This window comes from Argopecten irradians, chromosome 3, assembly GCF_041381155.1.
Source record: "Argopecten irradians isolate NY chromosome 3, Ai_NY, whole genome shotgun sequence".
NCBI lineage: Eukaryota > Metazoa > Mollusca > Bivalvia > Pectinida > Pectinidae > Argopecten > Argopecten irradians.
The window spans coordinates 6,156,845-6,179,345 of NC_091136.1; the positions used below are offsets into that span (position 1 = coordinate 6,156,845).

The 22,501-nt window shown below is 36.6% G+C and overlaps 1 protein-coding gene across 1 annotated transcript; it reads left to right on the plus strand.

Annotated features, from left to right (window-relative positions):
• The first annotated feature begins 220 nt into the window (after positions 1-220).
• LOC138319884 (testisin-like) lies at positions 221-19,754 on the plus strand. The gene is made up of 6 exons (XM_069263006.1): positions 221-384; positions 5,131-5,293; positions 10,333-10,432; positions 12,835-12,988; positions 15,203-15,354; positions 19,026-19,754. Exons 1-6 carry the CDS (start codon positions 318-320, stop codon positions 19,173-19,175), a joined length of 786 nt encoding a protein of 261 aa, XP_069119107.1. The 5' UTR covers positions 221-317; the 3' UTR covers positions 19,176-19,754.
• Positions 19,755-22,501: the final 2,747 nt, after the last annotated feature.

Below are 22,501 nucleotides of genomic sequence, written 5' to 3' on the forward strand. Positions count from 1 at the left end.
TATCTACATTTTGTTCTGTGGTTGTTATTACAGAAAAATATAGTGTCATGCAGTTATCACTTACTCTGTTATAGTGGTGATCATGGGTCATCATTGCCATTTAAATAGGAGATGTGTATCGACAAAGTCCCTGCAGGTAAATTATAATATGATAATGAAATCAGGCGATATTTAAACAACACCGTGACATTTGACCAAACCACTCAAGAAGCGTCATCATATCGCACAAGCAGAGCTATTGGTTCATAAAATAAGTTATTCCTTTAAGAGAGCATTGTCTGTAAGTACAGGTATCCAACTGCTGATTGGAGAAAGCAATGGCTGGCGGATGGATTTTGCTGGCTCTTGTTGTTATAAAAGGGCTTTGTTTAGAGCAGACAGAAGGTAAGTTATACCCAATTCACTGTTTGATAAAACATGTTGATATTAACATTCTGTTTCCGTGAAAGCGATTCAGGACTGTCATATACACAAGTACTGTATGTGTTTTATTTCAAGTCAGTAATGCATTGTTCAACAAGAGATCCATGGGCCTTAACGATCACCTGATATTTGATACAAATTAGTTATGTCATTTACTAGACAACTGATTCTTTTGTTCACAAAATAGGAACATAGATCTAATAGCTCTACATACAAAATTTCATTTAACTTGGTGCGTATTCATTAACATTTTCGTGTTGACAATGTTCAATAATTATTATTGCAAAGGGCGATAACTCCGTAATTAAGTTAGTGTCGATTCCAGCTGATTTTCGAACTCAGTGGAATTATTTCCAATATTAGTTTACATACAAAGTTTTAATTAATCTGGATGCATATTTACTCAAGTTATCGTGTTCACAAGGTCTAGTCATAATTTTTGGTGCAAAGGGCAATAACTCCGTGAATTACAGACGAATCAAGCTGATTTTCAAACTTGTTCGAAATTTTTCTTATACTAGTCTTCATACAAATTTTTATTAAGCTCTGTTCATATTTACGCAAGTTATCATGTTCACGAGGTTCAATAATAATTATACGGCAATGGGCAAAAACTCTGTAAATAACTGTCGAATCAAGCTGATTCTCAAACTCTTTCGAGATCTTTCAAAGTTTCATTAAGCTCAGTTTATATTCAAATTATCGCGTTCACAAGGAACTGTTAACGCACGACGACGTACAAAAGACTATCGCAATAGGTCACCATGACCTATAGTCAGGTGACCTAAAATACGTTTACTTGCCAGCCTTAGATCGTTTGTTCATATGTATAACATTTAAATATGATTTGGTTAGAGTTCTAGTAGTCTTAAGTATGTATAATCGAACAGTTAATTTCAAATCAACGTATTGGTCGTAATATTTGTCTTTGTCTTCTTTCACAATTCTTTACATTTTGAAATATTTATTTGAAGTATTATCATAAATTGGGGTATATTAGTTATAAGTTTTAATTGCAGTTATTGGGACTTGTGGAAAACAACACATCAATTTTAACTACTTATGGACAAATAATGTTTTAAACAGAGGTTCCCAAACTCTACTAGCTACTTTCAGCAAGTGTCCTTTTATTCGAAAGCCAATTGGGATCATTCTGGTAGAAGAAGAAAAAATGAATTTCGCGTAAAGAAACGTTACGCGCAACTATCGCGTTATAACGCGAAACTTTTGGCGTTATTACGCGAAACTTTTAGCCAATTAATATTTATTTTATGATGTTATGTTATATTCAACCGGGGCAGTATTAAAGGATAGGGATATTCTACCCGAGGGTCACAAAATGTAGTACAAGAGATCCCAGAGGGATCTTGGCGCCCACGAAAGAATGATCTACATGTATGTCTGACAATGGAAAGAGGGATCGTTTCTCTGCTTTTCAAACTTTTGCAAACATACTACATATAAAATTTAAGACAGATCGCTTCAGTACTTTCTGACAAATAGCAGTAACAAACTTCAACTATCAAAATCCAATATGGCTCCTTGACGGCCATCTTGTTTATCGATCGGCATCAAATCAAAATCTGCACAACTAGAGCCCTAGGGGAACCTACATATGAAATTTGAGAAAGATCCCTTCAGTACTTTGTGAGAAATAACGATAACAATCTTTAACTATCAAAATCCAAGATGGCTGCCTGACCGCAATTTTGTTGACCGATCGATCCAAAAACACATTATGCACAACTAGAGCCCTAGGGGTACCTACATATGGAATTTGAGAAAGATCACTTCAGTACTTTCTGAGAAATAGCGATAACAAACTTTGACTATCAAAATCCAAGATGACTTTGTTGACCGATTGGTCCCAAAATGCAATATGCGTAATTAGGGCCCTAGTGATACTTACATATGAAATTTGAGACAGATCCCTTCAGTACTTTATGAGAAATAGCGATAACAAACTTTAAGTATCAAAATCCAAGATTGCTGCCTGGCGGCCATCTTGTTGACCGATTGGTCCCAAAATGCAATATGCACAACTAGTGCCCTAGGGAAACCTACATATGAAATGTGAGACAGATCGATCCCTTCAGTACTTTCTGAGAAATAGCGATAACAAGAATTGTTAACGGACGGACCACGGACAAAAAGCGATTTGAATAGCCCACCATCTGATGATGGTGGGCTAAAAACCCGAATCTTGTCGAGAGTTTACAACATTTTGTGATCCCGCGGGTAGAATATCCCTATCCTTCATATCAACTTATGAAAGAGTCTTATAATACTGCCCCGGTAGAATATAACATAACATTTTTCATATTTTATTGTAATTTTACAACTATAATATCCCGCTATTTTGATATGAATTCGAAGAAATCCACGGCTGAAAGTCAATTTTTCATACATAATATTACGTGATATTTTCAACAAAAATTCCGTTGTTTGCATCTTTTATAGTAAAACCAGTCAAGTTTGTGTAAAAATGTTAAAATTTTACCGAGGAAATAGAAATTTTGTTGACGCCGTGACGTCACGAGGCTTTATTGCATGAGTAACCATGCAATACAGCCTCAGGCGACATGAGTGTATGGCCCTAGACCAGCCAGTATTCCACCCGTAGGTATGAAAGAAAACACCATATGAATATTAACCGAATCAAAGGCATCTAATTTGTATTAGATAAGAATTTTCTTTGAGAAAATGTCAATATGGTTATTTGGGGAGCTTGTTACTAACAAGAAAAAGGATGGCCATAAGACACTACCCTGATGAACTCAATGTTTGAATAGTTTAATTTAAAAGTCTCATATCGAAGCAACTATGACGTCACAACACTAACATTAAATTGATGTTTCTAAAAAGGAAAATGACCTCCACGTGGCCATGGATTGAAATGTTTGTGTATTAATTTCATTAAGTTCCGCATAATAAAACAAAAAATTTCGCGAAATCAATTTATTTTTCTTCCACCAAATTTGAGCCCAATCTTTTTGTACTTTAAAAATCGGAAAATTAACTATCGAGAGGTTAGATAAACAGGATAAACAACATTGACGTGTTAGGAAATTGTTTATCCCATAACTTTGTATGTATGCATACCTTTGTGATTATGTGTTTCCTGTCTAAATTCAGGAAATCTTACCACCATAAAGTGCCAAATAGAGGGCCAGTGTCATTTTTTATTCCGTATACCTACTCCGTTCATTACAGAATATCATAAGGGGGTCACGTTCGGATGACCTTTATACCACTTCAGATTTAATGCATTTCTGCACTGTTCTATATCAACTGTAGACGCCATTACGTCCCAGAATACTTTGTTTGATTAATTAACGTCCTATCAATACCTATGGTCATGTAAGGATGGCCTCCCATGTATGCGGTGTGTTGTGTGTATGTTATGCGAGGTGTGTGTTTTGGGAGACTGCGGTATATTCATGTTTTGTCTTCTTGTATAGTGGAACTGTTGTCCTTTTTATAGTGCTATATCACTGAAGCATGCCGCCGAAGACACCAAGCAACACACCCCACCCGGTCACATTATACTGACAACGGGCGAACCAGTCGTCTCACTCCCTGTATGCTGAGCGCTAAGCAGGAGCAGAAACTACCACTTTTATAGACTTTGATGTGTCTCGGCCTTTACATTGTATCATTAGTTTTATTGTGCTTTTTGGAGAGATGATTACGTACATTTCGTATTTTCAAACAATTTCGTGCCCGGTCAAGATTTTGGCAGCAGCAACATGATAGGCCATATCAGGTCACCATAACGTAACTCCTAATGGGATGTTGGCAGGTCATTGTTAGTTCAGTTATTCCGTCTTTGCATATTACAGAGTAAGCTCCCTTGTGGGTAGGTATCGATTGTTACGGCATTATTTTGAGAGCGCAATTCACGACGTTATCTCCGAAACGTATGACGTTACGCTCGCAAACACATGACGTCAATTAATACCTACCCGCAAGTGGAGATAACTCTGTAATATGAACGCTTCATAAGTTGTTTTTTATATTTTTTTACTTGCTTTAGCGAGAAGGCGCGCAAAAACAGATGTCAGAGACAGATTAAAATTTCATATAAACTTTTTATCACATCATTACCACAACCCACATTTCAAGGAATTGCCGTCCTCCAAATCCAGTTATCCTGACATAGCATTATTTTTGACGACAGTGTATTGTTTCTGCCATGACTTCAACCAATAAAAATCTGGCCATGTCATGCAATACTAGTGGTGTATGCAAGAATAGTACACATACAATCACTGAATATCAGGCGGATTATCTGATAACATTGGAACAAAGCACGCGGTCTCGAAATTAACAAGCATTTTGAAGATTATGAGCTGATGGCATAGGTTTAAAATAAACAGGTGGATGAACATTGCTTTGACATTCTATTATTCATGTTATCCGAAACATCTCAAAACATTTTAAAGTGTATGGCCATTGAGATTTATAAGAAATCGGAGGTCTTGATTTTTCAATCACTTAGAATGTAACTGCTGGATCAAACTTATTTTTCTACCTGTGTTAAAGTTTCACGTGTTTACTTGGTACATGTATATTACAATCTGATATAATTTACAATTAGTACGGGGATCAGTATTTTGATTCTTTTTGTGATATACCAAATTTCTGCCATTTTTCACCATTTATTTACTACCTTATACCCAATTTCACCGTCAATAAACCAACTAGGTACATCCGCACCAGTACCCAGAATAGTCGGAGGTAATGATGCGGGTGAAGAGTCATGGCCATGGCAGGTACTTATCCTATACAAGAATAAACAACTATGCGCAGGAACTCTTCTATGCGACAATACAGTTCTGACTGATGGCTTTTGTGTACAGGGTAAGAGGTAAGTCATCAATATTTAGTTCATTTTTACCTCCACAAGTAAACTTTTCATGAAATTTTCACTCCAATAGATACCTACTTATTGGTGCGAAACACTTTTCCATAACCTTAATGGACACCTGAATTCTCATACATAATGTTTTTTTGTTTGTTTGAGTTTTACGTCCCATCAACAACTAAGGTCATTAAGGTTCAAACTACAAAGGAGGCAATAATATCAGGATATAAACAAAACTGTATCTTAAAAGATCAGGATAAGAAAAAGGCAAGTAAAAACTAAAACACAAATTGTAAATGTTGATTTAATAAAAAGAGTTGCATAGGATAAAACAGTTTTGGCTAAAACACATGATAAAACTTTTGCACAATGTTGATGAAACGATGAGTGTTGCGTTGATAAGATGAGAAAACGTTCAAATTTTGTTTAAAATGCCGATCTCTTTGAGTTGAAAATACGATTATGTCTCATGACATGAAACAATGTGTACATGTCGGAGACATCGTAATACTTATCTCGAATGTGTTTAAAACCAATACAGTGCACTAAAATATGTTCCACTGTGAGAGGAGAATCATATGCATGGCATGTAGGAGGATCCTACCCTCTTAATAGATAGGAATGTATAAAATATTTGTTTCCAGTTCGGAGCCGAGAGAGAACAACTTCCTCTTTGCGATATCTCCGACTGGACGGTTTCGGATTAAGTGTAGGTTGTAATTTAAAGGGTTTATTGTTTGTTTCCGTAGACCACCTTTGTTGTCAATGGCGTGTAATGGCTGACTGAATTGAAGGTTTAATGTAGGTGTAAGGTAGTTTCAAAATCTGTTTGTGCTAGGCTTAGAGCAGTCTTAGCTGCTTTATCGGCCTTTGCATTCCCCTTTATACCCACATGACTGAGAATCCAGAGATAAGTAATTTGAGTTTTAGAAGATATTCGAAATGTTCGGATCGAAAGACTTTGGATTAATGTGTTTCAAGGGTTTCTTGATTTCAAAGGCTGAAGAACAGAAAGAGAGTCGGAACAGATGATTGCCTTTTCAATGCGTTGTTCTTCGATATGGTCAAGCGCCATACCGATAGCACATATTTCCACAGAGAAAATGGAGGCAACATCCGGGAGTCGGATAGAGGAGCAGTGCTAAGATGTACAGCATGCTGCCGCAACATTATCACCATCTTTTGAGGCGTCAGTGTAGATCTGAACATGGTCAGGGAAAACCCTAATGCACTCCAGAAAGAAGGATTTGTGTTCTTTGGGTAATGCACTGGAGTTTGCCCTCTTATGTAGAGATAAATTTATATTAGGTGATTTAATGAGCCATGGTGGTTCATCTGATACGGTGTACTCGTCAATGATGTCGACATTTATATTTAGTTCCTGCAAAAATTTTGAAATTTTTGATTTTGTGTAAATATTTCTTGATGTTGTGGAGTGAATACAGGGTTAAATGCGGGAGTTTTTGGATTGATTTTCAGTTGAGCAGCATACTGTAAGGATAATTTCTTTCGTCGTTCGTCTAGAGATGGCTCATTAGCTTCCACATGGAGACTCTTCACAGGTGTTGTTCGAAAAGCTCCAAGTGCGTGACGCAGTCTCTGATTCTGAATAGGGACAAGCAAATCGATAGACAATCGAGTCGTAGTCAAGTCTAGATCTAATAAATGTCCGGTAGATACGTAGAAATATTTCACAGTCTGCACCCCAATCAGAATGGGAAAGAACACTTAGAATGTTCAGCGCCTTCGAGCTCTTATTCTTCAGATGTTTGATATGTGTAACAAAGGACAGTTACGAATCAAATATTAGTCCAAGACATTTAGTTTGTTCAACTACTGAAATGTTAATTCCATTGAGTGTGGGGTCTGGATCATTGTGTTGTTTTTGTTTTTGACGGAAGTGCATGCAGACAGTTTTTGATCTTAAAGCCATTTTCGTCAGCTCAATTTTGTAATTTGCCTAAACATTGTTGTAGTTGTCGTTCTATAGTGTGCATGTTTTTGATCTGAAACAGCTCAAGAAATCATCCACAAATGGAGACCCTTCCGTAGATTGTCAAAGACATTTGGTTATGCTGTTTATTTTTAATCCAAAAAGTGTGACAGACAGAATACCACCCTGAGAGACACCAATCTCCTGTGTTTCTGTTTCTGAATAAGTTCGAGCTTTGAATGCCTGTCAGATATAAAATTTGAAATTAACTTTGGCAAATTACCACGTATACCGATATCACAAAGATCGTTCATGATTCCATATTGACAAGTTGTATCGTATGCCTTTTCAATGTCAAAGAATACGGTCACAAGATGTTCTTTCATGGCAAAGGCTTCTCATATAAATGTTTCTGGTCAAATCAAGTGGTCTACCGTTCCTCTGCGGTTTCTAAAGCCGCTTTGCAAAGGACTTAAATATTGTTTGATTCCAGGAACCAAACTAATCTAGTAGTTATCATACGTTCTAGAGTTTTACAAATGCAGCTCGTCAATGAAATAGGACGATAGTTATTGGCATCAGTAGCGTCCTTCCCGGGCTTTGGAAGGGGTATAATAGTAGATTCCTTCCAAGACTCGGGAATTTTGCCAGAAGAATAAACTTGGTTAAATATAGTCAAACGACATTTTAGTGAAGAGTCTGGTAATTGTTAAAAAACATATATGGAATTTCGTCTGATCCAGCTGCCGAGTCCTTTGATTTCTCAAGGGACTCGAGTAATTCTGGTAACTCAAAATGCCTATTGTAACTTTCAGTTTTGGAGGATTTAGAGTTTAGACGTCTCTCTTCCTCTTCTTTTTTTAAATTTTTGCAATTGTTTTGGATGATTTTTGAAGGATGAATTTTTAGCAAAAATTTTTGGTAAAGGCGTCAGCTATTTCGGATTTTGAAGAAAATATTTTATTTTTGTTAATGAGGTAGGAGGATGGTGCTGTTTTTCTTTTCCACTGATTTTACCAATTATTTCCCAAACTTTCTTCAAAGATGTATACATAATGTAAAAAAAATATTTCAAGTTCTTTTGAACCCAATCACAAACCAACCAGTTATATGTTTAGGTATGTTTGATTCATAAACGTCCTATTAACAACCAGGGTCATGAAAGGAAGATACCCATTTATACAGTTTTGGGAATCTGTGATATATTCGTGTTGTGCCTTCTTGTATAGTATAACTTTTTCCCTTTTTATTGCACTTCATCACCGAATACACCAAGTAACATCCAAATCGTACAGATTGTCATAACGAAGGGCGAATCAGTCGTCCCACTCCCTTAAAGTCTACCTCTCAGAGTCGAGTGCTCAACAGAAAGCCAGGGAGGCGGTATCAAGGAAGGATGTTAGTAAGAAGAGAAAATATGATATCTTAAATTGAATCGCCTTTTACGATCATGCAATAGGTTCAATTCCAACGCCCTACCTGCAGGGCCATTGTAATATCATTTCCAGAATTTTAGAAGAAAATTTCTGAAGTTTTAGCCTATTTAACCTCATTTGGCCCCCAGGGGGTGGGCCAGGACCAAAATGGATATGATATTAAAATGCTATATCAGGCTAGTAATTCTAACCAAGCTTGATTCATATTCTATGAGTATCGAGCAGAAAATGCTCATAAATGTGTTTTCCCTATATAAACTATAGTAAACTTGACCCCCTCCCCAGGGGGAAACGACAGACCCAAGGGTTATATAATTCACAATTTTTGTAAAGGAACTTAAGACCTTTTTATCTATAAAGAGTGTTTTATTCCAGCACATATGTGAGAGGAGAAGATTTTTGAAATTTTACTCCATTTTACCCCTTTTGGCCCCTCCCACAGCCTCCTGGAAGGTGGAGTTATATAATTCACAATTTAGATTGGCCTTGTACCTTAGAAGGTTTGTGCAAAATTTCATTGAAATTGCTTCAGCGGTTTTGGAGAAGTCGAAAATGTAAATTGTTTATGGATACACGACGCACGACGTACAGAAAAAAAGGCGATTAGAATAAGTCACTTGAGACTTCGTCTTGACCTAAAAAATAATATCCTAAATTCAGTCGCCTTTTATGGCCATGCAATAGGCACAGCATGACCAATTCCAACGTCCTGCCTGCAGGACATGTTTACTTTTAAATTTTGTAAATGAGTGAAAGTCTAAGTTTAAAGGATATAAAAGTAACATAACGCTTCAATTCAATTTTCATCGGCAAAATCTAAATTGATAGTATGAGTGGCTTTAATACGCATTTTACTTGAAGGTTTACTTAGATTTTTGTCCAGTTAAAAAGTACTCCTCACAAAGTTTTGGCATTTGAAGCAGAGTAAGTGCTGAACAAGCAATTACTATGTCCACAGAAAAGTCCTTAGCATGCATTTATGATTAGGGCGCTTTCAGCAGGGTACACGCGTATCACCCGTTCAGGGTAAGTTTTAACCCGTAGCCTGGCTTACGATTTTGCACAAAATCAAAAGGGAATACAATCATTACAAGATGTCCAATAGGCCTTAACAGTCATCTGACTGTAAAAAGCATATATAGTAGAATTGAAATACACGGCAAGTTGTATTTTATGTTTAGATTGTAGCAGTTTTACCTTTGTGACCTTGAATGAAGGTCAATGTCATTCATTTGGACAAAAGGGATAGCCCTTCATCGCATCATGTTACAGGCGATGGACGATGGGTATCCTGTCCCTTTGGGTTGGGTCAGGTTATCAGGAAATGGACATCCATGAATTATCATTTTATAAATGCAGGTTGAGAATAATTCATTCATAATATATCATTTATACGCTTGAAGGAATAAGTATTGACGGAACGCTAACTATTAATTAAACCGCACGTGACTTTGGTTTTGTATTGTGTATGCTACGGTGTTTGCTCTGACATACATCGACTGGAAGCATGTGCGTGTGCGAGCACGAGGCGCGGCTAAATACTGCTTGGCGATCAGTCAATTAGTGTACTTATAACAGGCAATCGGTCAATTAATATATTATGACAGTTATTTTACGATGAAACCAATTGAAATAAATAATGGTTAAATTTTGTCATTTATATGTATTTGCAGGCCATGGTTTTTAAGAGTTGTAGTTGGGATGTACAACAGACGAAAAAACGAAAAAATTACCAGAGGTCAAAAAAGGTTCCAAGTGAAAAAAGTTATAAAGGTATGGACTTTAATTAAGGATTGAATGTCAATTTTGTTGCTTGCATTGGCTGATGAAGTTAATCTCGTGCAAATGAATTGGACTGCGAATCAGTTCATGTACCATCTGCACTAGATTAACTTCCTTCATCAGTCAATGCAAGCAATAAAACTGATAATCAATTCTTATATTTACGTTAACCAATTTAAAATTTCAGCTGTGGATAAAAGTCAGTCTATGTATTCGGTATAACATTATTATATAAATTTGCAACATTGTATCAGTTATCGTACATGTGTATACAGCCACAGAGCAGCCGCCAGTCAGTTCTTCTCATCACCAAGGCAACACAAAATATAGTTCCGGAAATAGCTTCAATCTTTAGACTTTATTACGATTAAATACGGTGTTTTTGTATTGTTTCCATGCGTAAAAAATATTGGATTAAAATTTTAATACAAAAGCATTCTTATCTGGCTTCAGATAGAAAACTTGCTACGCAATACTGACAGTACATGTACAATGAACGTGTGAACCAGTTGCTCGATTTAGCAGGAGTGCGGTTTCAAATAAAACGATGATTGGTGAAAATGTAGAACAGTTAGTTTCAATACATAATCAAACCTTTTAAAACTTGATTTATATGATTGTTGAATGTAACTGAATGTCGTATTTGCGTCTGATAATTATATGCAGCTGACATTTGAATATTTAGTAATTAAGCCTAGTGTGAAACCCAACCCCTGTGTCTATAGTATGCGATACTCTATAAACGTGGTTTTTATTCGCAGATCAATTGAAGACTTCTGTGCTAATGTTAAAATGTGATAAATTCATTGTCAACTGGAGTTTTAGTATTAACAATCTGAATGAAGCAAGTAGAGAAGAATCAATTTGAAATATTGGCTGTTTCCAACGACCATCCGTGGGTTTTGACACTCATGTAATCGAAAGTTTCGTTGATAATAGACGTAAGGCCTAATGTCAATGTCAGTCTGTTTATAATTTGAGTGTATTTTCATGGAACCTATCGTTTCTACACGTATGTTACCGTACAATTATCGTAACGATTGGCGTTCGATTATGCCTAGGCCTAGATGCGTGGTGAACCTCAGCATGCTTTCGGTGGCCTAGCCAACTGTTTGTTCAGCATTTTTGCCAGGGGCTTCAGCCTAAGTCAGTATTTCATCAAAGTAGACGTGTATATTAGACTACTGACAATTTCTAATATCAATGTATCAAGCGTTTCTGTCTGTGTTTCTAAATGTACAACGATATTACTAGTAGGCCTCATCGCAGAAAGTACATGCAAAACTGAAGCGGCGTAAAACTATAGGTCACAATGTAAACAATGTCAAAATGTATTCTCAATCCGGTCATTGTCAGCGCGTAACCAATCATCTTCATTCGGAACTGAAGTGATCGGAGTTTACAAGTTTCATTGAGGTGGAGCGAAGTAAAAACGTAAATATTAAGTTGTAAGTCATAGAAACAGTTATACAGCATTGGTTGTCCGCCAGTTTATTAAACACAAAATTATACAGTCTGTTGTACAGGCATGAATTACAACTACAATATTGCAAGTAATATCCAGAGAAAAACAGCTATGCATGAATTAGTTTCTAGTTGTGTTTAGGCCAGGGGACAGACCACAGACCCTACTTCACAGGGGCGAGTGCCCAACAGAAAGCCAAATGTGTATCGATGTCAAGGAAGACGTTAGGAATGATAAATCCTAAAAGTAGCCTTTTACGATATCGTGTAATAGGGACAGCAGGTACAATTCTGACGTCCTACTATTACAGCTCTGAATAAAAAAAAAAAAAAAAAAAAAAAAACGAACTGTTTCAATCATTTTCTTGAGCGCATAATTTCGAAAACAAAACCAGTATAAACCAAGGAATTGTATCGTGTGAAGACAATATTGCACCATTTTGTTTCGAGAAATTTTTAAATAGTCATTCACATATGATATGTATTTTTTTATTGTTTAATAAAACAACAGTATATTTATCTCAAAGTGTCATTTGGTGATACAAAGAAAGATATAAAATGTATCTTTACAATGCTTTTATCTAATTTGAATTCCAGCTATCAGATGATAAATAAATGAAACAATAGTAATAAAGATTTCGAATGTGCTAATTTACAGGAATCATTTTGTGAAATCATAATTTGTTTGCTGGTGTTTTACAGCTATAATATAAAAACAAGGTACCTTATCATTATCTCCCCTTTTCTTACAAAACTTATAACCACTGTCGACTGCACATATGCAAAGCGCCTTTTATGACCATGCTATTTTAATCGGCATTAGAAGTGTCTTTGTATGGACTTTAAAATTCACCAAATACATGATAGATTGCTCGTTTTAAATAAACTGCATTTTTCTCCGCTAAAATGATAATTGTATACTGTTTCAGCGTAGAGGATTAACACTAAGAATAGCGATCCTCAAACTCACTAGACGTGTAGAATTCAACAAATACATTCAACCAATACCGAAGCTGGCGGACGACAGTATGGATTTCATCAACAAAACCTGCTACAGTACAGGATGGGGAGACTTCATCAATAGTAAGTCATAGCTTAAAGACGTGAATGATAGTTTTATTAAAAATACTATTGAAAATTTTATTATGGTGAAATCATAAAAGGTCAATGACAGTCTCCTATACCGACACATAATTATATATTTACATTCTGAGTGTTTCGTCACTATATGAATCAACCAACTGACGAAACCAAACATTTGTCTATGAAAACACTATGAATACAACGATTCTCGTGCATCGATCAGCTGATTTCAAACAATACACATGTTTCATTTCAATAAAAAATAGTCCATCGCAATATTTTAATGTATAATCTTTAATGTGTTGTTTCTTGATGTAGAATCAACTAAGGTTTACTGTAATATGTCAATCGAATCTCATTTTTACTACATTTCTTTTTTATCGTTTGTAATTTGCAAAAAAAGGTCGACCGGAAGGCGGAAGCTTGAAAACGCGACGTTGTGGAATGACTTTATCACCCAGCTGTTCCATTAATCTCGTTTCTCGTCGTATATTGGTGTCATAGTTTTAACTATAATATAATAGCCTTCCAATCATTTTTATTTTCATAAATTATTATAATGTAAATATATGGATTGTATGCATTTTTCTAATTTTCATAGTGGCTATGAATAGCAGAAGCTATCTACATATCTTCCGAAGAGCGCTAACGCTTCTGCTATTCATAGCCGTTATGAAAATTAAAATTCATCCAATCCCTATATAATTACATTTACATAATATAATATAATAATAATGGAAAGTATTTTCATTGGATTGCACATTGAGTCAACTACTCACATGTGAGGGAACATATAATATACATTATTTACAGTATTTATTAGGTTAATCTATTATTAATAGAACATTTTAAATACATTATCCATAGTATTTATTAGGATAATCTATTATTAATATTACATTTCATATACATTATTTATTCGGTTAATCTATATTACATTTTGGTAAAACGGCAGCTATAATCATCCACGTCACTAGTAATTGTGGAACGTTTTACAAACATCAGTATTCAAAAGACTGCATTCATCGAAATAAGGATGTGTATTTTAATCAGATCGAATAAATTGAACCTATTTGTCACCTATTATGTTCTGTATGACTCCATAGATTAATTATATAACAAATTCGTGATTATATATTACTACTAAAGTAAGCAATTAATTTGTATTTCCTACACTATTCTATAGTAAGAATTGTCCAGTCATTTAGAATGTTTGAGCGCTAAGCAGGAGTGGAAACTACCACTTTTATAGACTTTGATGTGTCTCGGCCAGGGGACAGAACCCAGAATCTATCTCACAGGGAAGCGCTCAACAGAAGGCCAAAACACACACCTCCCACAACATACTCGCAACACACCGCATACGTGGGAGGCCGTCCTTATATGACCATAGATGTTAATAGGACGTTAATTAATCAAACAAATAATTCTAACGTCTCTTTTCTCACTGAAGCATGCCGCCGAAGACACCAAGCAAAATACCCAACCCGGTCACATTATACTGACAACGGGAAAAACCAGTCGTCCCACTCCCTATTTGCTGAGCGCTAAGCAGGAGCAGGAACTACCACTTTTTATTGACTTTGGTGTGTTTCGGCCAGGGGACAGAACCCAGAGCCCTCCTCACAGAGGCGAACGTTCAACTCAAGGCCAAAAGTGAGGCGGGGCCAAGGGAGGCATTAGGAAAGATAAAGTCAGTTAGGAAGAAGAGAAAAGATAAGATCCTAAATTTAGTCGCCTTTTACGATCATGCAATAGGAGCAGCAGGTACAATTCTAACACCCTACCTACAGGGCAATACCCAATTTTGAATTATCGTCTCGATAATTAAACTGCAGAGTCTATAAAAGTGATAGTTTTTCCCCAGCATAGCGTTCAGCATACCGGGAGTGGGACGACTGGTTCGACCGTTGTAAGTATAATGTGACCGGGTGGGGTGTGTTGCTTGGTGTCTTCGGCGACATACTTCAGTGATATAGCACTATAAAAGGGGCAACAGTTCCACTATACAAGAAGAAACAACATGAATATACCACAGTCTCCAAAAACACGCACTTCGCACAACATACACGCAACACATCGCATACATGGGAGGCCGTCCTTACATGACCCTAGCTTTTGATAGGACGTTAATTGAATCAAACAAACAAAAAATTGGGAAAGTTGACATTCTATAGGTTTTCTATACATTGACAAGCCTTTTCTGTTTTCCAGATGCGGGAAAGCTCAAAAGACCAAATGTTCTACAAGAACTGAAGACACCTGTAATTACGAATGCTGTGTGCCAACAATCGTTTGATCCTTTCAAACTCTCATTAGCTGATGATCAAATGTGTACTGATGCATCTCCCAGCGGCGCATGTTTTGTAAGTACAGTAAAACTTTCTTAAGGCGAATCTGATTACTACGAATTTCTGCTTCTTACGAAGTAAATTCGAATCCTCGGTTTTTTGGTTTGATTTTGTTTAAGTCCTATTAACAGCCAGGGTCATGTTAGCAGTGGGTAGCGTGTGGATGAAGTGCCGGTGCGTGTTTAGGGAGACTGCAGAATGTTCGTGATGTGTCTTCTTGTATAGTGGAACTGTTGCCTTTTTTATAATGCTATATCACTGGAGCATGCCGCCGAAGACACCCAAGCAACACACCCCAACCGGTCACATTATACTGATAACGGGCGAACCAGTCGTCCCACTCCCTGTATGCTGAGCGTCAAGCAGGAGCAGAAACTACCACTTTTATAGACTTTTTGTGTGTCTCGGCCAGGGGACAGAACCCAGAGTCTTCCTCACAGGGGCGAACGTTCAACTCAAGGCCAAATGTGAGGCGGTGCCAAGGGAGGCATTAGGAAAGATAAAGTCAATTAGAAAGAAGAGAAAAGATAAGATTCTAAATTTAGTCGCCTTTTACGATCATGCAATAGGGGCAGCAGGTACAATCATAATTCTCCACCTGCAAATCCTCGGTTTTGGCCCCCTTTATTTCCTTTTTCGAGAAACGTATAACGAAATACGAAGTGATTTCGTGGTCCCTTCAGACAGACACACCGTACTTGCTCTATAACTTTTTTCCAGAATTTTGTTCTGAAAGTGCTGGCTGTTTTAAAGTGAAACTATCAAACAAGTATACAAATTAATTGTCGATAATGGAAAATCAGTCAAAGAATACGTTCTTGCCGACTTGGGAATTTATGAGTTGCTTAGAAACAACTTTGATTATAGGTACAATAAGCCTTTGGCTTTAATTAACTTTTAGTTTCAGAAACTATAGCTAAACTCTTGTCTTAACGAATTATTTCTTCTGGTCCCATGGGATTCGTTATAGCAAGGCTTTACTGTAGTAAAATTTATGTCATGATCCACATGAACTACTTGGTGAATCAATTATCATAACAATGAAACAGTGATTTCAACCTCAATGATACGATTTGCTCATTTCGGGAATCAGATTCAGTTCATAGTATATTTTTTGACATGTCATTTGATGAACCTGGTTAAAAATTTCAACCCGCTACTGTCTCGAAATAAGAACAAGAAGTACATTTATCCTATTATCAAGAATTAATTTGATATCTGGTAGATGTACCGACGTATTACCACATGCCCTCCACCTCTGGGTCGCGAGTTCGAATCCCATGTGGGGCAGTCGCCAGGTACTGACCGCTGGTAGGTGGTTTTTCTCCGGGTTCTCCGGCTTTCCTCCACCAACAAACCTGGCACGTCCTTAAATGACCCTGGCTGTTAATAGGACGTTAAACTAATTAAACCAAAACAATACTCATTCACAAATACATACGCATTTAAGACAGGAAATTTATAACAAAGATGTCATGAAACAAGAGAAATGCCCCGGATCTTATTCATTGCACACAATATTACTATGATCATGTTTTTATTACATGTACATTGGCCCTGCAGGAAGGGCGTTAGAATTGTACCTGCTGCCCCTAGTGCATGGTCGTAAAAGGCAACTAAATTTAGCCTAGGATATTGTCTTTTCTCTCTTCCTACCTTACTTTCTTATTCCTAACGTTTCCCTTAACCCCACCTCACATTTGGCATGTGCTTGAACGCTCGTCTCTGTGAGGAAGGCTCTGGGGTCTGTCCCCTGACCGAGACACACCATAATTCTTAATGATTGTTTATATTCATGCTTAACATTCGGTGAGTGGGACGACTGGTTCGCCAGTTGTCAGTATAATGTGATCGGGTGTAGCGTGATGCGTGCTGTCTTCGACAGCATGTTGTTGTGATATAGCACTATAAAAAGGGCAACAGTTCCACTATAAATCTCCCATTCATGGGCCTATCAGGATTATTACATGACCATGAAAGGGGCTGAACATGTGTCAGTCAAATATGATAACAAATGCTGGAAGAGAGTGGAGATAATCATATCTCACCTCACATAGCACTATAAAAAGGGCAACAGCAATAAGAAAATCACATTAAATGCACATCAAAAAGCTTCATTAATTATTATTCCAATTAATTATTATATGATAGCAACTTCGTAATTTAAGGAAAAGTTCTCATTCCTCATGAACCTTTTTATCAACAAATGATGCCTTAGTATTAATGTATAAGCGTTTTATCGATTGAAAGCACAGATATGGAATTAATTTCAAATGAAATTTACTTACATTTAAAGTTTCCGACAATTTCTTTTTTTCATTTACTGATTTTTCTTGCAATCGCTGAACAGAGCTTGATAATAATCCAATTGTTTCATACTGTACATATCTCCTAATAACCTCTTATACTGAAAAGTGCTCACAAGCATAACAGGTACAGGTAAATCAAAACAGAGAACAATCAGCTGACAATGGGAGAGTGGGGGTATAGGGATTTCAAAGTAAATTATCATGTCCAAGCCTTACAAATATCAGTTTTTGCCACTAATAGTCAAATTTCAAAGTAAATTATCATTCTAAAGTAAAATTTCTGAGTGGATTTGCCTAATATAACCATTGACTTATCAATCTTTAACACTCGAATCATCTCATATCATCGAGAGGTTTTACCGCTGCAGTACTTTCAGTACTTTGATTTTATAAATGACCCTGATTCTATCCCAAGGGACAGAGGGGCGGGCCCAAAATAGTGAACAGAACATTCTTAACATTTTCATAAAAATGAACCCTTATTTAAAGTGAAACATCGGTAGGAGGAGGGCAATCATACCCAGGGGGAGATGGACGGGGCCTCAAATAGGGAACATTTGAGGAGTAGTCATATTTTATAGAAATGAGCCTAGTCCGATTCCGAGGAGCAGAGGGGCGCGCGTGGTGCCTCAAATAGGGAACATTGCTACAATTTTGCTTAAAATGGTCTTCTTTCTTTACCAATGAGTGGATTATACCGGGATTCGGTGTGAGGCATTATTTGAGGAGTACAATCATAATTTACAGAAATGAGCCTGGTCCGACTCCATGGAGCAGAGTGGCGGGGCCTCAAATAGGATCATTGCTACAATTTTGCTTAAAATTGCCTTCTTTCTTTACCAATGAGAGGATTATACCGGGATTTGGTGTGAGACATTATGTAAGGTACAATCATAATTTACAGAAATGAGCCTGGTTCGACTCCCACAAGCATAGGGGCGGGGCCTCAAATAGGGAACATTGCTACAATTTTGCTTAAAATGGCCTTCTTTCTTTACTAATCTGTGGATTATACCGGGATTTGGTGTGAGGCATTATTTGAGGAGTACAGAAATCAGCCTGGTCCGACTCCCAGGAGCAGAGGGGCGGGGCCTTAACTAGTGAAAGTTGCTTAAATTTTGTTTAAACGTCCAACTCCTTTTTAACTTTAGAGTGGATTACAATCAGATTTGGTGTAAAATATAATTGGGAAAGCAAAATCAAATTTCAGATAATAATCAAGAAAGATGGTACCTAATGGTGAGGAGAGGGAGAGGCGGGATCATTTACTATGAAATCATGTAACCTCTCTTTTCGTCTTTAGTAAAATAATTTTTGTCAGATGACCGTTAAGGCCCCTTGGCCTCTTGTAAACAATTACTATGTTTTAATTTCCAGGGTGACGGCGGCGGTCCTCTCCAGTGCCTTGTGAACAAGAAGTGGGTACACGCAGGAATTACGGCATTTGGTACAGGCAAATGTGGCAACGTTAACGGTTATATCAGGACCTCCTTCCACAGGCAATGGATCTTGGAAAATATGAAGTAACATCATCCGTTGTTACGTTACCATTCAAGTTAAAAGCGTGACTTTGTTCAAACTATCTATTGCGGTGATCCTGGGATCATCAAACTATCTATTGCGGTGATCCTAGGATCATCAAACTATCTATTGCGGTGATCCTAGGATCATCAAACTATCTATTGCGGTGATCCTAGGATTATCAAACTATCTATTGCAGTGATCCTAGGATCATACAACTATCTATTGCGGTGATCCTAGGATCATCAAAATATATATTGCTGTGATCCTAGGATCATTGTGTGAAATTTCAAATCTAATATTAATACAATCTGGTCATATAATGTGTGTTAATACGAGAATGATGAATTTAGAAAGGTAATATTGTTCCTCCTGACTTGGATAATAAGAATTTTGCAAATTTTGATAATACGAAAGATCGTTATATTACTTTACACGAGAATTATATATAAATGCATCTATAAGCATGGCACAGTTGGAAAACTTTCAAAAGCATAGAATTGTTTGCCCCAGTGCTCCACTAGCACACATAGCGGACCGGGTACGTACATAGTATATTCGTTCTAAATGGTGTTGTATTTCCCTTTCTAACTACATGATCCTTTCTCAAAAACAACTTTCTCTAATAGTTTCAGTAATATCAAATAAAATAAAGACTAACACTATGAAATCATTCCGTACTTTTTGTTTATTTTTGAAGACAACCACTTTGCATGGTACACTGGCCCTGCCGTAAGAATTGTATCTAACTATTCATCTTATCTTTTCTCTTCTTCTAACTGAAATGATTTCGCCTGTGAGGAAGGCTCTGGTTCTGTCCCCTGGCCGAGAACACCAAAGTCTATAAAGTGGAGTTCTGCTCCTTTAGCGCTCAGCATACAATGGGACGATGGTTCGCCGTTGTCATATAATTTAAATGACCATAGCTGTTAATAGGACGTTAATTATTCAAACAAACAAACAAATTGCTGGTACATATGTTACATTCTAATGGAGAAGGGATTCACAACTGATTGGGCTGATCATCTTGGATGGTTAATTAAATCGGACAATAGTTGGGCTGACCCTCTTTAGGGCCAAACGCGTGGTCAAATTGTTAAAGATGACCGGTACTCTGAAATGTGTGAATACATATTGCTCATTAATATGCACCATACATACACAATGGTGATTTCAAATTAGCTATCTTCTGTGAGTCATAGAGGTAGGAATAGGCAATATTGCAACATAAACGACTTTTCTTCCTAAAATCATCAACTCATTTCTCTCCTATGTATTTCAACTTCATTTGCTTTATATTTAGCGCACCATCATCGGATGATTTATAAAACATTGCAAAAACCTTCTAAGGTAAATGACAAAACAACAGGATGCTGTGGAAGGTGCCATTCAGTCTTTGCATATTCGCGGTTATGATAGGGTAGGTATCGACTGAATGTTTTTTCTTACAAAATCAATATTTTTAAACAACAAATTATATAAATTCAATCATTATAAAAACCATTTAGTACATTACGTTTGTCGCGGTATGATAGGGTTTTAGAAAGGGTATGAAGGATGGCGGGGTCTACTTTTTATAAATATGCATTATATGTATGTACATGTAGCATATGTAGTGTCATTATTGTTTTGGTCCATTTTCTTGTAAACTTATATTTCTTCTTGTTGATATAAATTTAAAGTGTATGTTTAGAGTTTTAATTTACAGACAAAAGTCAACCGCAACCTCCTCGAACCTGAGTTGACACACACGTGCATGATGTCAAATGACTTTTGACCTAAAGAACATAACAATTTTATAGCCCAGAACATAACGATTAGAATGAGTAAACGATCGTTTTCATTATATCAGGGTATGTTATAGATTGTATATTATATATACGGATACATTTCCACTTATCAATATAGCAACTACATGTAGCGCGACTGTTTTAAATATCTATAATCGCCAATACCGCAACACTGCCCCATTGCCCCGGCTGTTTGTCTCAGATGACGTCACGAATCTACGGCCACCTGCGATAAGCGATGCAATCGTTCTAGACAAGGGTCGTTGTGGACTTCGTTTCAAGCACATTTTATTGAAATTACGTCAAATACAACCTGTATTTTTTGTTGGAAATCATAAAGTGCACCACAATAAACAAATATCAACATAAAAATAGCATATTTAAAATCTGTTTATATCACCTTTTAATGTATATACATAATGTGGGTTTAAGTTATGTAAACGCTTAATTCATCATTCTAATCGTGCTCATCTAATATCACGGACATATAACTAATATCATATACTTGAAATTGTATATTTATCAATAAACAACACGATGATATCTCCCAACTTAAATAAACATGAGTGTGACATGTAGCGATGTATGTGCAACCGGGAAAATATCCAAGTGACTCAAGTCTTCAGTTGAGGAGGTAAAGAGGTATTGTTGTCGATATAGACCGAAGATCAGGCAAATCAGGTTAATAATTTATACAACAGAGTTTTTAATTGGTAAGTTACGAAGTTTCACCTTTGCGTAAAGGTATCTATGATAACGATAATTTCCGTCGTTACAGTTTTGACAAAACCTCTTATTCATATAAAATGCCATGAAGCAATATTCAGTTTATTACTTTAAAATTGGATTAAAACGTGAAAAGTAATAATATTTGAAGGTTTACTAACAATTTGACGTCTATCTGAAGAGAATCCCAGCTCAACACTTCTTAAGTGAATGTACAAATAAATACATGGGGCGCTTTGTTTGCTTATTAGCTTTCTAAGTTAACAACGCTTTCACATTCGACCTTATTCTGGCTAATACTCATCATGTCGACAGGATGTTTAGTCAAGTTCGCAATGTATAGTTAGCATATAGTAAGAGTGAATAACTGGTACAAAATAGAGAAGCACGGAACGAATTTTCGATGAGCTGTCTATACAAGTTGAATATGTTCAGTTATATACATCTGTGACAAAAAAAAAAGACAATTTTCCAGCCACAGTGGTATATATTCATTAACAATTTCACACTGAGAGAGATCATGTGCCTTGTAAATAAAAGCTGAGGATGCCGTAAGATAGTGTGTTGTGATAATATACCTAATTACGAAGCGAGATGATACCAATTACATATGAATCACACAACTAAAAAAATCCCTGGACAAATCTTTGGGACAAAGCCTTAACTTCCGGTCCAAAATATGATTAGGGTTGGAATTTTGTGTCAATCCTACCCTGTGGTTGAGTTTAACGCCAGTTGTGACAGAAAATGGTTACAATATAAGGTGTACAAAGGTTTATGGCTGAAAACTAGTCGGATGTACCGATTTGGATACGG

What these genes read in the sequence shown, in the direction of transcription:
- LOC138319884 (XM_069263006.1), top strand. Translation starts at nt 318, where the DNA reads ATGGCTGGCGGATGGATTTTGCTGGCTCTTGTTGTTATAAAAGGGCTT. An exon ending in TTTTGTGTACAGGGTAAGAG is followed by an intron (nt 5,294 to 10,332) that starts GTAAGTCATCAA and finishes ATGTATTTGCAG; the next exon opens with GCCATGGTTTTTAAGAGTTG. An exon ending in ATGGGGAGACTTCATCAATA is followed by an intron (nt 12,989 to 15,202) that starts GTAAGTCATAGC and finishes TCTGTTTTCCAG; the next exon opens with ATGCGGGAAAGCTCAAAAGA.